This window comes from Vigna umbellata, chromosome 5 (genome assembly GCF_029865625.1).
Source record: "Vigna umbellata cultivar VRB3 chromosome 5, Vumbellata_1.0, whole genome shotgun sequence".
NCBI classification, from domain to species: Eukaryota; Viridiplantae; Streptophyta; class Magnoliopsida; order Fabales; family Fabaceae; genus Vigna; species Vigna umbellata.
This window is the reverse complement of record NC_142169.1, coordinates 44,949,481-44,965,509: the sequence shown is the minus strand read 5'-3', so window position 1 is coordinate 44,965,509 and position 16,029 is coordinate 44,949,481. Positions and strand designations below refer to the sequence as shown.

Below are 16,029 nucleotides of genomic sequence, written 5' to 3'. Positions count from 1 at the left end.
TAAAGAAAATGATGAAAATGTACCAAAATTTGAAAAAAGAAGGAAAAATAAATCACAAGACTAAAAATATATTTAAGCTGTAAGTACACTTGTTTATATTTATTTTTGGTGTCATTTTTAATCAATCAGTTTTGCCTTTTATGAAATTAAAATAATTATTGCAAATATATTTCTACATAATTCTCTTAAAACTATTCTTACAAAGTTATTTAAATTTTACGTTTTTTCTCAAATTATATTATTTTAATGTAATAAAAATATAAACGCAGAACGCGTGTAGTATATATTTGAGAATTTAATATATAGTAAAATCGAGAATATTTTTTTGAAAACTAAAATAGAGAATATTAAAATTATTTAAATTTGAATAAACTAATGGCCAAAGTATTTTGGCTTGTATTAATATTTTATTTTCTGTAAAATAAAAGGCGGATCTATAAAATTTGAAAATTGTTGAGTTGGAACCGAAGTGGAAAACCACTCACTCTCAACACCAAGAAAAAAGAACCTGCTACTGCTCGCACCTCACCGGTTACTATCAATGGACCCTTCTTCTTCTTCTTCTCTTCCCCGTTTGCCAAATGTCGCCGACCTCACGCCCCAACACTCAGCGTTTCTTGATCAACACTTCCAAACCAAACGCGACCTATCTCACGAATCTTCCAACCTCTTTCTCTCCTCCTCGCTCTCGCAGCAATGCTCCGAGCTAGAGTCGATGTTCCTCCTTCACGCTTCGAAACGCACCGTTTCGTGGATCTCTCGCTCCTTCCGCGCCAAATCCTCGCTCCAGCAACTCTCTCTCGCTCTTCGCAATCTCTCCCTTCGCACTTCTCCGCGTATGAAGAAATAGAAATGGTTCTTTTATATATGTATGTTTATTTTCCTGCTTTTGTTGAATGGTTTTCGATGCTCTTTTTCGTGTTTAGATGGATTTGGTTCGAAGAGGTTTCGGCGGGTTTTGACAGAGGAGATTCCTAGATTGGCCTACGAAATGAACAGAATCGAGTCTCTTCGGTGTTATCTTGGTGAGTTTATTCTGAATAGCCGAGTTTATCTGTGTTTCACTTTGCTATTGTACTTTTTGGTGTCTTCAACTTGTGTCATTGTGGATCATAAGAATGCTATGATGTTTTCCCTCCCATTTTCTCTGTGGCTGTTTGCGGGGTTTCCATTTTAGTCTTCAACTTGTGTCATTGTTGCCGTGCTTTCATGGGGTCTTTATGATAGTCTACATTTATGCGTTTTTTCAATTATTATTATTATTACTGCTTTCTTAGTTGTTTTTCTGGCGGTAATGTTGCATGCAATTGCAACCAAATGTTAAAGTAGTTGGTTGATTGATCTATCGACATTTTAGTCGGATTTTTTGTTGTCAGGAATGAGTTTGTGTTTTCATTGGACATGGTGGACCTGTCTATGTTCGACTGTGTGCATTACTTTGATAAAATTGTAAATCAATGTCATGAATTTTACATTTTGTCCTTCTAATTGTATATTTTTGAACCCACTGTCTCCTATTTTCAATTATAAGGTATCTGAAGTATTTGATTAAATATTTTGATTTTTTTTTAACTGTCATGTATTTATTTTCGTACGCGTATTGACTTCTACTTAAACAAATTGCTCCCATTGACTCAGGTCTTGGATTCGCCACAAAACTATTTATCAACTGAAGATATATATATATATGTATACATATATATGTATATATATACATACATATATATATATGCATACATATACATATATATATATGTATATATATATATGTATGTATATATATACATATATATGTATGTATATAGATACATATATATATATATATATATATATATATATATATATATATATATATATATATATATATATATATATATATATATATATATATATATATATATATATATGGATATGTATTATCTATGTATATGTATGTATACTATTTTGCTGTGGACTTAATTGATATGCACTTTAGATTAATGTATTGTTTTGCATATTTCCATTGTGTCTTCTGCGCTGAGTTCTGTTTGTTGAATGGTGATTGTATTGTGCTCTGTAAAAAGTGGAATTCATCGAGTGCTATTATTTGTTTCAGTCAAATGGTTGGTGCCTCTGATTTTTTGTATATCTTGACCTAGCTAGCTGTAAAGTTTACATTACTTATTGTCTCAGAGACTGCTGTACAGTTGGAAGCTCTAGTTGGGGATCTTGAAGATGCTTCTCTCTTTGTCATGTCTTGCCACACAGGGAATATGTTTAAATTGAAGCTCTTGAATTCACTAATCTCTGAAGTAACTGTCGTTCCCTCGCTTCGTTAGTTTATGTACTTAGTTGGAATGTTAATAACTGATCATGGATTGTTATGCATGAATGTATTGTGTGCTGTAGGATGCTGGAAGAAAACATGACAAGTTGCTTCAGGCCATAAAAGCCATGAATGATATTGAAGAAGTATTGATTGGTGTTGAGAAATTCCATCCTCAGTGGTATTGTCTTCTGAAGTCTGTTGACACCAGAGTAGATAAGATCTTATCTGCTCTCCGGCCACAAATTTTTGCAGATCACCGGGCTCTTCTAGTCTCTCTTGGGTGGCCACCAAAACTACTTCTGTCAAACAGTGGAAACGATGGTATTACAGACCTTCCTAATCCATTGGTTCTTATGCAAGAAGATAAAAGAAGAAATTACTCTCGAAGTTTTATTGCTCTTTGTGCTTTGCAACATCTGCAAAAGAGAAAGGAAGAAAGACAGCTTAATAATAATAATCTTATAGAAATAGACACTCAGTACAAACAGCTTTGGGCCATTGATGAATTAGTATCACCTATTGCATCAAGGATGGAGTACCATTTCACCAAATGGTCTGAGCAGCCAGAATATATGTTTGCTTTGGCATATAAAGTTACCAGAGATTTTATTGCTGGAATAGATGGTGTCTTGCAGCCACTTATTGACAAGGCCAGGCTTGTCAGTTGCAGTGCAAAGGAGGCGTGGGTCTCTGCAGTGGTCCAAATGCTTTCTGGCTTTCTGGAAAAAAACGTTTTTTCTTTGCTTGCTGAAAGATATAAAGTAAAGCATTTGAAGTCTAATGTATCATCTTCATGGCTTCACCTTGTGGATCTTACCATTGCATTTGACAAAAAGATGCAATCCCTTCTCAATCTGGAGACTTGTTTTTTGGCAGTGTCTGAAAGTTTTGAAGGGCAGTCAAGAGGTGTATCAGTTCTATCAATATTTTGTAATAGGCCTGATTGGCTGAAGATCTGGGCAAAAATAGAGTTCAAAAATGCCTGGAAGAAACTTAATACCGAACTGAAAGAAGAGAAATCGTGGGTGATTTCTAGAATTTGTAAACCTGGGATTGATAATAATCAGGAGTATCTGCTATTGGCTGTTGAAGATAACAAAGCTCCACCTATCGCAGAGTTTTTTCTTAAAATTATCTGGGATATAATTGAACGCTGCAAAACTATGCCATCCATTTTATCACGTGCACAATTTATTAGATTTACTGCAGGAAGATTGCTCTGGTACTTCTTTAAGCTTTTACTTTTTCAGTTCAAGGCAAAGGAATTACGTCTGGATAATTCTGATAATGTTGCTATAGTTATGATGTGTGGGTTAATAAATGCTGCCAGATATATTTGGATTAAATTACAAGAATGGAGTGATGCTATTGAGTTTTTGGAGATGAAAATTGCTGAAAATGATGCTGGCAAGCCCATACAAGATAATACAATGGATAATGGCTGCTTTTTTAACGAAGAAATAAGAAGCTTGTCTGAAATGGAAACAAACTGGCTTATAGAAATTATTGCAGTTGTTCTTCGACAGTTTGAAATGCTTTCCTGGGAATATGTTCAAAACGATGATAGCTTTAAGGACAACCGAGATTTTACAAATCTTAGAGAGGATGTTGATTTAGTAGTTTCCGATGATTTTGTTGAAGCTTTGTACGCTTTAAAAAGCTGGCTTCAAACTGTGAAGATAAATCTCAATAGAAAGGATTTTTTGGATTTGTGGAGAAGCATTGCTGAGGGGCTAGATCATTACATCTCAGGCAGCATTGTCAGAAATGAGGTTTGGTTCTCTAAGGTGGGAGCCAATCAATTTGAAGCTGATATACAAGCACTAATATTTATTTTTCAGCCTTACTGTGTCCGCCCACAAGCATTTTTTCCTTGTATTGGTGAGATTCTTAAGCTTTTGAAACTGAAAAAGGAAGAAGTAAAGCTAATGCAAACACTTTTGTCCAACAATGAAAATGGATTTGAGTGTTTGCATCTTTATGGAATTTCTAATCTATCAGTTAATCAAGTTCTTCAAGTTCTTAGATGCAAAATTTGGGTTGGTTGAATTATGCAATAAAGTGGTATTAGCACTTGACCAAGGAAACAAAGCTTTACGCGTGGTCTACGTAAATTAGAGAAAAATTCTACTGCAAACGTTCCTTGTGTAATTGGATAAGCACATGGGATATTGAAGCCCATATTTTTCTTGTTAAGACTGGATTTGGGTATGAGAAGAAGTTGTGCATTATGATGCAGAAGCACAATTGTTATTCTGGAGTGAGCTCCCCCCTCCCGTACGCCATCTCTTACCAGGAGCAATGAGATCTCCCCACAGTATCTAAAGTTATAGGCAACCTTTTAGAAATCATATATCTGAACCCATCAAGCAAACAGTCTTTGAAATCACTGAATGTGCTGACTATGGACTTCTTGACAAAGCAAGTGTTTGACAGCATGCTGTACTGGCTAAAATGTGAACCAAACAAACTGAAATCAATTACCCACAGCAAAATCTCAGCTATCTGAATGTCGGTGACCATATTTCTTTGTTTTCAATTTTTTTATGCATTTTTAATTATTTATTTTGTTTTAATTTTGGAAATTGTAGATAGGATGGATTCAGCAGAAATTTCGAAAGATTCTGAACAAAACATCCTGCTGACCAAGAGAATGAAGTGTGAAATATGTTGGTGAGTTAGGAGGTTGTCCAGTTTGAGACATTGTTTCAAAATTCAAACCATTTGAATTATTTGTTTCATGTGAAGGAGGAAGAAGTGCGATGCTCCATATCAACCCTCCCAGGGTGGAATGGGGCGGGCATGGCTGTCTGATTTGGCTTTAGAGAGGGGAGTTTAGCAAGCGCACTCGTGAATTACCTTTAGTTATTGCTTCTTACTGTCAACAGACTCATGTACTTGGTGCGACAACCCTATGACTGGTGAATAGACCTTTTTCCTTCATTTTTATTCTTCTCTACTTCCTACTTGCTAATAGTTCTTCTACTACCTGCTTAAATGGTAGGAAGTGCCACTGCATGCCCTTAATTATCGTTTTATATGTTCAATGGTTAATCCTTTTGTACAGATGTTTTTGTACGCTCTAAATAGCATCTGTATTCACTTAATATGTCATTTTATTTATTAATTTCTTAATTATTAATTGAAGAAGGACCTAATTGAAATTTTAACAATTTCGTGTGTGTGTGTGTGTGTGTGTGTGTATATATATATATATATATATCATATATTGTATTTTTTAAATATATTCTAAAAGTACATCTCAACAAATCTTAACGTCACTCATGAACCTTGGATTTCTTCCAATCACTCTGGTTTTGCACTACGAATTCTTACTTTTCTCCACTTGGTGCACAGGTTATCATTCTCAAATTTTAGTCACCCCATTCTTGAACTATTGGGTGGATAAAACATTAGCCTAAAATTTCAATGACCTCGTACTTGAACCAGAAGGTCTTATATTTCTCCATCAGGTGGATAGATCACCATCTTCCAATTCCTTGCAACAAACTCCTCTAATCCTCAATATTTTCAAAATTCACCGATGGTTGTTGCACTCAACTAGTTCCTGAATCAAACGGGCAATTGTTGTCATCCTTTTGTAGCTTATTCTTAGGTATTTATGGCCTCCTTGGTCCTCTCGTTTTGTCAAATCCTTTAAGTAACTGAACAAGCAACTGTTTCCATTCAATGAACCCTAGCCCTCAAATTTTTATACATGTTTTAATGATGAGAACCCTAATCATAATGTTCCATTTATTCAACAATAAAATATTTGTGGTTGTCATGCATTTGCAATTTATTTACGTGTATTATCCAATATTTAATACAAAATTTGAATAATCTTATACATGTTTACGATGAGCTATCTGATACAACTGAATGTATATGAAAATTGAACAATTGTGTGCTTGAAATTGAATAATTGTGTGCTTGAAATTGAATAATTATTGAATTACTGGTGCTGATTTATTGATGGACGGGTGGTCACCGTAACTTGATTTTTTTTTATCAGCAGAGAACATATATATTAAGTGGAGTACTTGGGGCACCTAACCTTTTTTACACAATATTTACATACAACAAACTCAAAACTATAGATCTAGACACACTATATACTCTAGCAAACCATGTAGCCAACAAAAAAGATATCCCAAAACAAAATATAAAAGACCCGAGAAGATAAGAAGACCAAAAATTTCCAGATACACCTTTTAAATCAATACATCTTGCACGTTCTTTGAAAAATTGCCAAATCTAAAACAGTTTGCAATGTTTCCCTTTTTGATTAAGGTGCAATAGATAGTTTAACTTTATGAATTGCTTTAGCTCGTCCGTGCTTTTGCAAATATCCTTCCTAGTCTTCTTTTATGATTGAACCCAACTTGAAAGAGAATTACACCTGAAAACAAAAGCCCCTCGTTTTTCTGTGTTGTGTATTTATACCTAATGCTATTTCTACCTCGTAAGCTAAGCTACAAATCTTTCTAACAATTCGATAGCTTCTTAAAACTTTTACCAAGTCGACTCTTATATCCCGACACTAACAATTTATTTCTTAGCTCATGATCCAACGTCAGACATAACTACTTCATTTACCTCCCCTGGTTTGTAGTTTACAGAAATTTTAAACATTCAATGGACACTGATTCCAATATGAGAATGAGAATGTTACAGTTGATATTTTGTGTTTGATCCATAGCCAGACATTTAGTTGAGCCAAACTAAAGATCTCCTCTGCATTCAGCTTTTCTTGTCTAAAAACTATCCCATTTCTATGGTTCCATATTGCCCAAATTATTGGCACCCATACTACCTTCCACACTTTATTTTGTTTTTCATTTAATATGATTATTGAAAGTTTGTGAGGTTGGTTTTGATGCAGAGAAATTATACTCACCACCTGTCACACACATATCCCAAACTACCTTAGATATATGGCATCCAACAAATAAATGTTTCACGTTCTCCTCATTTTGATTACATAACTTGCATAAATTACCGCCTATGCCTTCACGTTTACGTATTAAATTATCCTTTGTTAGTACTTTATTCAATAGAACTCTCTACATAAAGTGTTGTGTATTGGGAAGAGCTTTCAAACCCTAAAAAACATTAAACAGATCAGAATTTTCTCCTACAGACCCATTTTGCAGCACACTATAGGCAAACTTTACTGGGAACATTCCATCTGTAGAAACTTTGGGTATGTAACGGGAGTAATTGAAGAGAGAATCTATTATTTAATTGAAAGGAGCGTGAGGCTTTATAGCCTCTGTACAAAAAATTGAGTATGAAACAGAATCTGAAATAGAATGAAGGAGTGCCACAAATCACGGTACTGTAACTGACTCCCGTAGCATTCAGGCTTATTCTAAAACAAAATCACTAACTACTTTGACTATCATTCCCTCCCTTAAGCTAATGCATCTACATTGAGCTTAGATTTCATCTGCATTAATCATTCCAATCATTCTATGGAGTTTCACAAATTGTTCCAACCTGAGTGGCTTTGTCATGATATCTGCAATTTGTTCTTTAGAGTTACAGAAACTCAATTTCACAGTCCCATTGTTTACCAAATCTCTGAGAAAATAAAACCTCACTTCAATGTGGATAGTAGAGTTATTGTCCCATTGCTTCGACTATGTAAAACAATTTTCGGACAATTGGATAGTAGAGTTATTGTCACAAAAGATTTCTGTGCTTCCTTTTTCAACAGTTTCAAGTTGCTTCAAAATTCTCCTAAACCAAATGCATTGGCAGACACATAACACTACATCAATGTATTAAGCTTCTATGGTTGACAGACTCACAACTGGATGTTTTTTTATGTCCATGAAATTGCTCTAGATCCCATAATGAACACATATCCTGAAGTACTCTTTCGATAATCTAAATCTCCAGCATAGTGTCTATCTATATAAGATTCAAGACCTATATTTCTGCCACCCTTTTTGTATAGTATTCCAAAATCAGTGGTTCCTTTTATGTACCTTAAGATTCTCTTTGTTGCGAGCCAATGAAATGACTTTGGGTTAGCCATAAATCTACTTATCAAACTTACTCCATAGGTTAGATCTGGTAGAGTAGTTGTGAGATACATTAAACTACCAACCACTTGTATAAACATAGTAGTATCTACTCCTTCTCCTACTTCATCCTTTGACAATTGTGTTCCTGGAACAATGGGGTTCTTCACGGGATTGCTACTTTCCATGCCAAACCTTTTAAGAATTTCTCGAGCATATCTTCTTTGGCAGATAAATATTCCAGCTTTATCATGTATAACTTCAAATCCCAAGAAATATTTCATTTGTCCCAAGTCAGACATATCAAATTCTTTCATCATTGAGTTTCTAAAGTTATCACGCATATTCTTATTTCCTCCAGTAAAGATGAGATCATCTACATAAATGGTAACGATAAGTGTGTTACCTCCTTTGATTTTGGTAAACAGTGTGTGTTCATTGGAGCATTTTTCAAATCCTTCACGCATGAAATATGCTTCAATTTTACTGTACCAAGCTCTTAGTGCTTGTTTAAGGCCATATAACGCCTTTTTGAGTTTGTAAACCTTTTCTTCGTTTCCCAATTTGATGAATCCTTCTGGTTGTTCAACGAAGACTTCTTCTTTAAGCTCTCTATGAAGGAAAGCACTTTTCACATCAAGTTGGAATATTTCCCATTCATGTTGAGCTGCAAGTGCCATAATTAAGCGTACTGTGTCGAGTCTAGCTACTGGTACAAAAGACTTCAGTATAGTCTATTCCATATCGCTGTGAATATCCTTTTGCCACTAATTGTGCTTTGTGATTTTCTATTTCTCCATTTTGGTTGAGCTTGGTTTTGAAAATTCACTTGACTCCAATGAGTTTTACTCTTTTAGGTAGATCTGTTAACTCCCATGTGTTTGTTTTCTCTATAACATTCATCTCATTCTCCATTGCTATATGCCACTTTTTATTTTTGTAAGCTTCTTCAGAAGAATGTGGGTCGTCTTCACTTTCAGCCGTCAATATCATGAGATTTTCGTCATCCAAATCAGCACCTGTCATATAATCGGTCATCCTGTTGGTTCTCTACTAGTTCTTGTGGCCCTCCCTTGTACTGGACTGTCTTGACCAATATTAGTTTCTTCATTGGTGGGTGATTTGTCTTCTTGTAAATCTTTGCCACCATCATCATGTGCAACGTCTTCTTCTTTCTCAACATTTGATCTTTCAAGACTGCTTGTTTCCTCTTCACATGCTAAGACATCACTTTTCCTTTCTTCATTGGTTGTACTTCAATTCCAACTTTTCTCTTCTTCAAACACCACATCTCTACTTATAATGATTTTCTTGGAAACAGGATCAAACAATCTATAAGCTTTTGATTCATCACTGATTCCCAAGAAAACATACATCTTACTCTTATCTTCAAGTTTAGTTCTTTGTTGATCTGGTATATGAACATGAGCCACACACCTGAAAATTCGAAAATATGCCATCGTAGGCTTCACACCACTCCATGCTTCTTCAAGGGTTGTATTCTCTAAGACTGATGTTGGACTTCGGTTATGAACATGTACACACCATTTGCTTCTGGCCAGAACACCTTTTGAACTTGTCTGTCTTTTAACACAACCCTTACGCCATTTAAGATCATTTTATTTTTCCTTTCCGCAACTCTGTTTTGCTAAGGAGTATAAGCTGCTGTTAGTTGCCTTTTAATGCCTTGACTTTTGCAGAATTCTTCAAACTCATGTGAGGTGAACTCACCTCCCCGATCAGTGTGTAAGCAGCCAATATGTTCATTGACCTCCTTTTCGGCACATATTTTAAAATTCTTGAAATGTTGGAATGCTTCAAATTTCTTATGTAAGAGATAAACCCAAGCTTTTCGTGAATAGTCATCTATAAAGCTTAGGAGGTATCTTTTGTTGCTGTTGGAAGAAGGCTTTAGGGGACCACAAATGTCATCATGCACAAGCTGTAGTTTCCTTGATGCTCTCCACGTACCTTGCTTTGGGATTGATTGTCAGTGTTGTTTTCCAATCAAACAGGTGATGCAGGTTTTTGTTGGTGACTTCAGAGTTGGTAAACCTGTTACCAAATGCTTCTGTGAAAGAACGTTGAGTCCCTTGTGATTAAGATGCCCAAATCGACAATGCCATAGGTGTGTTACCTTGTCAGTTTCTAACTCCGATTGAAGACACCTGGTTTCTTTTAGAGCTCAGGTGGCCATAAAACATTCTATTACCACTCATCTCAGTTTGCATGATTAAGCCCTTATCATGATGAAAAATTTTACAAGCTCCATCTTGAATTAAGATTGTCAATCCTTTTTCTTGAAGTTGTCCTAAGCTAAGCAAATTGTTCTTAAGCTCAAAAACAAAGTAAACATCAGAAATAACTTGAGTAACACCATCAACTTGCATTCTTACATTTCCTTTTCCTACTACATTCATTTTCATGTCATTTCCCAATTTTACAATATGGTAAAGACCTTCCAAAGTAGAAAACCAACCTTTATTTCTCGTCATATGGTTGCTGCATCCAAAGTCCAAGAACCATTCCTCCTTTTGTTCAGTTTGATGTATCTCCATGTGCGACATTAATAGCAGTTCCTCTTCTGAATCCATCTCTGCATAGTTTGTTTTTTTTCTCCCATTCAGGACATTCGTATTGGAAGTGTCCTAGTTTATGACACTTGAAGCATTCAATGGTTGCTTTGTTCAGGATTCGTCTTCTCCGTCCTCTTCCTCGTCCACCCCTGGAAGAAGTTCTTCCTCCTCTTCCGTGTCCAAGACTTTGATCTTGAGAAATCTTCAATACTTGTTCCTCCACTAGGTGTTCCTGCATCCTTTGTTCATGAACAAGAAGGCTTCCATGGAGTTCGTCGAGAGTTAGAATGCTTAAATCGTTTGACTCCTCTATTGAACATACAATATAATTGTATTTAGAAGTCAATGATCTAAGAATCTTACTGACCACCATACTTTGCTCCATGTTTTCACCATTCGATTTCATCTTGTTCACCACGCTAAGGGTTCTTCTAAGAAAAGTATCCACATTCTCTCCTTCTTTCATGGTAAGTAACTCAAACTCTCTTCTAAGAGCCTGAAGTTGTGCTCTTTTTACCTTTGTAGAACCTTGGTACTTCTGTCGCATGGATACTCAAATGGCTTTCGATGTATCCTTGTCAAGAATTGTCTCCAGAATTTCTCTATCAATAGCCTGGAATAGGAAATTCTTAACCTTTAAATTCTTAAGCTTAGCATCATCCACACTCCTCTTTTGTGCATCACTCTGTTGGTGTTGTCAATGGTATCCCTTCATCTACAAGGCTCCATAATTCTTTACTTCTGAGAAAGTTTTCCATCATCATTGACCAATGATCATAATAGCCATCAAACTTTGGTATGGCTGATTGCACAAATTTTTCTGACATTTTGTTTGTGAACTCACACACTCTTCACTTAGGTTATCAGGCCCCTTGTGGAGCTCTAATACCAGATGTAACGGGAGTAATTGAAGAGAGAATCTATTATTTAATTAAAAGGAGCGTGAGGCTTTATAGCCTTTGTACAAAAAAATTGAGTATGAAACAAAATCTGAAACAGAATGAAAGAGTGCCACAAATCACGATACTGTAATTGACTCTCGTAACATTCAGGCTTATTCTAAAACAAAATCACTAACTACTTTGACTATCACCATCTTCATCTCCTTTCAGTGTCATCTCTCTCACCAAGTTTTTGGTTTGTTATGATATTCATTAATTCTTTTTCTTGGTCTGATTTCTACATCTATCTATCTTTCCTCCATGATAAATTCCACACCCATCTTTCATCTCTCCATTCCCCCAACTACCCTATGGATTTTTCCTTACAGTTTGATATGGCAAACAATCTAAGGCCTCAAACTAAGTGAAATTTGTTCTACCCATTTATCTTCCTAAAATTTGGTTTTATTTCTTTGTCCTACTTTCCATTCTATTGTGTTATCAAACCAATTTTCATGTTGTCCTTCCCCACAAACTATACTGATGTCTTTCCACCACCACGATACAGGCTTTACAATAATATTTCCCTTTAAATTCCTCCATGATCAATACTTTGCATTTAAAATCTTTTTCCATAGCCCTTCATTTTCCACTTCTAATCTTCCTTTCCATTTTTCTAATGATGGACGCGCGAAATCCTCAAATCTCAATTGGAGACTAACTCCTCTAAAACACATCTAAAGTTTACTCGAAAATGGTTGAACACGCAATGGAAAATGAACATTAGGTGATATTGAAGGTTGAGAATATGGTGTATGACTCATTATAGCTTTTTATTATAGGAATTTACATATTTTCATATAGCTACACTTCATAATCTTAGAGAAATTATCCACCTCCAACTTTCGTACCTCTATATCACCTATATTACTTTTATGGTAATTAGTCCTAAGTCCATATACTAGTTCAAAACATCTCAAAATGCTTTTTATTATCACAATATTGTTAATCTTAAGATGACATACAAGGAGTGTATTATTTGCAAACTATAGCAAGTTAACCCTAATTCCATTGTTTCCACCTTTAACACCTTCAAGTAAATGTTTAGTACTTGATTGTCTATTTATTCGCATTTTGAGTTTGTTTTTGCATTATATTTGAGTTGTATGCTACTTTTTTTTATTTTAAATTGTCATTGGAGTTTAACATTATTTTAGAGTGAAATTTATTTAAATTTGAATTACAATTTTATTTTATTTTAAAAAGGTATAATTAAGTGAGCTAGTAAACCAACCTGTTTAACCCACAAACTTGTGGTGGGCCAGGCCGAGTTCAAATTTTTTCGACTCATTAATAAATGAGCCGGGATGGGTTGACTCACTAAGTAGCCAACTTGTAATGAGCTGGACCGAGTCGGGCCGACTGGCCTGTTTTCACAGTACTAGTTATGACATACTACTTAAAAGCGCAGATTTATGCTAAACTCTCAATTCTATGTAACATGCCTAAATGCTCTCTTAAAGTAAGATCATTAAATGCATGAAGGTATTGCACCTCTTTGCTTACTTTGCTTTTGTTCTCTTTATCAGTGCAGATAATGTCAATACTAAGTTTTATTCAAAAACTCTACACAAGGATCAGAAATACGTTAAGAGGTAGGAAGACATTATAGGAATGTTTCCTTAAAGATTTGTATCCTCTCATAGTCGTACACACTATCACTGCTAAAGCAATGCTAATATTCCCAAGACGTACAATAATACACATCTTCATACCTAAGGTCACCTACTCTCACAGAGGTCAACTCTTTGAGTAACAGATCGTTTTCGAAGATGGCTATATAAAGAGAACTCGCTGAAGAGAAGAACAATAATTCTTTGAATCTTTATATTGTTGCTTTTCCTCTAAGATCACATCGTCTAAGCCTTTAATAAAGAGAAACTGTCTTTTTAAGTTTTCAGATTTCATTGTATTGAACTTATCCTCTCTTTTGAGAGTTATTTGAATTTGTACTTATACTAAAAACACCTTGATTATGTTGATAAATTCAAGAGTGAATTAAAATCCTTGTTTGTTTAACTTAGTTGAATTAAACAATCTAGTCAGGTAGACTAGTTTTAAACTAGGGGTGGGTAAACTAATTGATTCAGTTGGGATTGTCGTAAACCAAGAGTGGTTGATAATACTTGTTGTAAATCAAGAGTAGTTGATACTCGTAATCTTTGTTAAAAATTAGTGGAACTCTTTAAGAGATCTTAAGGGAGAACTGGACGTAGTTCAGGTTGAAACGAACCAATATAAAAATTGCGTGTTATTGTTTTCCTTCTTTAAAATGTTTTCCTAAACGCTCTCTTAAACACACAAGCATCTAATAACTATTGCAGATTGTCTTACCCCTACAATAGTCATTAAAGGTTGGCTTTCGAAAAAGTTTTAAAACACTATTCAACCCTCCTTTTCTAGTGTTTTCCTGTATACATATACCCCACCAATGATATAGGCTTAGATTCATCAAGATCGATTGGGTTTTTCTTTTCAGTATAAAGGTTATAAATGATGTATTACAGTCCTTCACTACTTGTTGGCTGACTGGATGGTCAGGTGGATGGGATGACACAATGGTTGGGATTTAGGATGACAATGAGTCGGGTTGGGTACGGATAGTGCTAACCAGCAACCCGACTCACCAAACAAATACCTGTTACCTGCCCAGCTACCCGCATAAAAAAAAATCTACAATTTTTTTTCAACTCGCGAATACTCATTTTCAACCCTCAGATATTTAAATGAAATCCAAATTAAATTTCGAAAAAAATATAATTAATAGTTAAAATATATATTAAAGTAAAGTTAGTGGATAAGTAAGTAAAAGTTAAAACATAAATTTAAATTAATGGTAAAACATATATCCAAATATAAATAATTTTAAAAATAATTGTTTTAAAAGAGAAAATTGTCCTTGTTAACCATTGTCTATAGGAGAAAATGTATCAGACATCTTAAAAATAATATTGATCAGTATACGGTACTCAGTTTTGTAACTTATTCTAAAGTACTGATGATTAAAAACAATAGAACCACATTAACTGCTAGCTGGAGCTGTCGGAGCAACTGTTCAAAGTTTACATACATTAGATGGTTTTTGCAGTTCAGGAATTGGATCTGTTTTAGTTTATATTATGTGGTTTCCATTTCTCTGCACTTTTGAAATAGTATGTATCACTTCTAGGACTAAAACATATGTACAGAAGTATGGATAATCAATGATAGCATTACTAATATAAAAGGGTCGACATAAAAAAATGTCATTCATTCGTATAGAAACTTATAACCACGGAATAGACTTGTTAACATTTATAAAATTCTAAGAAATTGGAAATGATAGACTATAATCTAATGTGACGAGAATATTTTATATTGGAGCCTCATCTTACTAAAAAAGGAACCAAGTATACAAGCCATCATAAAAACTATACCTTTATATCTAAATTGTGAAACCAGATTCATATAATTCTTAAGAGATGTCAAGGAAAAAAAGACATACAAATGAAACACCTCATAAATATTCCATTACCCTGCAACTGTTTATATGTGACAGAACTAGACCTTTTCAAAGCCTTTTTAAAACGAGAATACGGAAGAATTAAGGAATGTAGATAAAAATTGTGCTAGTATATTAACATTTTCTTTTGTAAGGACAAAAACAAATTGCCTTAAATCAAACCATCTTTTATTGTTTTAAAAAATTAAATTAAAATAAGCCTCTAATTATCCATGACATAGAACGGAAAAGAAATAGACTTTAAAACCCAAAATATTATAAATAAAAAAGAAAATTGGGCTATTTCATAAGCATATACCAATTACACCATAGATCGAGCTCCTTATTTTCGAATGAATTGAATATTAAGCGAAGCCTGGGTGATATATTAACCATGTTTTAACATGCATACCACGAAAATAATTCAGAATGAACAACATTCAATAAAGAATAACAATTATAATCAACGTAAATATACCTTTCCAGTCCCCTCGCCCGTGTAACACTAGTGTAAGCTAAGAAATAATTATAAGCTATCAACAGAACTCCAAAGCCAGAAAGATGTATAACTCCTCTATTCCACATCTTAGTTATATCACCAACCTATCATACTTTAGAGGACCTGCAGCTAACTTCGAATAGTTCAGACTAATATTAGAAAAAATGGACAATATCTATGGATCATGACTGG

At 34.5% G+C, this 16,029-nt stretch overlaps 1 protein-coding gene across 4 annotated transcripts; it reads left to right on the top strand.

Moving 5' to 3' along the window:
• The first annotated feature begins 484 nt into the window (after window positions 1-484).
• Window positions 485-13,823, top strand: LOC124830845 (RINT-1 / TIP-1 family). 4 transcript variants are annotated; one of them, XR_015786521.1, is made up of 7 exons: window positions 485-836; window positions 927-1,025; window positions 2,173-2,291; window positions 2,389-4,819; window positions 4,900-4,981; window positions 5,057-5,229; window positions 13,387-13,823. XR_015786521.1 is itself a non-coding variant. In XM_047304691.2 (4 exons), exons 1-4 carry the CDS (start codon window positions 542-544, stop codon window positions 4,354-4,356), a joined length of 2,481 nt encoding a protein of 826 aa, XP_047160647.2. In that variant the 5' UTR covers window positions 485-541; the 3' UTR covers window positions 4,357-5,475. The 4 variants fall into 4 exon arrangements, 1 of the variants encoding a protein (XP_047160647.2); XR_015786522.1 differs by lacking the exon at window positions 13,387-13,823 and adding an exon at window positions 5,666-6,055; XR_007028213.2 differs by lacking the exon at window positions 13,387-13,823 and having other exon boundaries at window positions 5,057-5,475.
• Window positions 13,824-16,029: the final 2,206 nt, after the last annotated feature.

Coding starts and splice junctions, on each gene's coding strand:
- LOC124830845 (XM_047304691.2), top strand. CDS start 542: ATGGACCCTTCTTCTTCTTCTTCTCTTCCCCGTTTGCCAAATGTCGCC. Junction 837..926: donor CTCCCTTCGCACTTCTCCGC/GTATGAAGAAAT, acceptor TTTCGTGTTTAG/ATGGATTTGGTTCGAAGAGG. Junction 2,292..2,388: donor TGAATTCACTAATCTCTGAA/GTAACTGTCGTT, acceptor TGTGTGCTGTAG/GATGCTGGAAGAAAACATGA.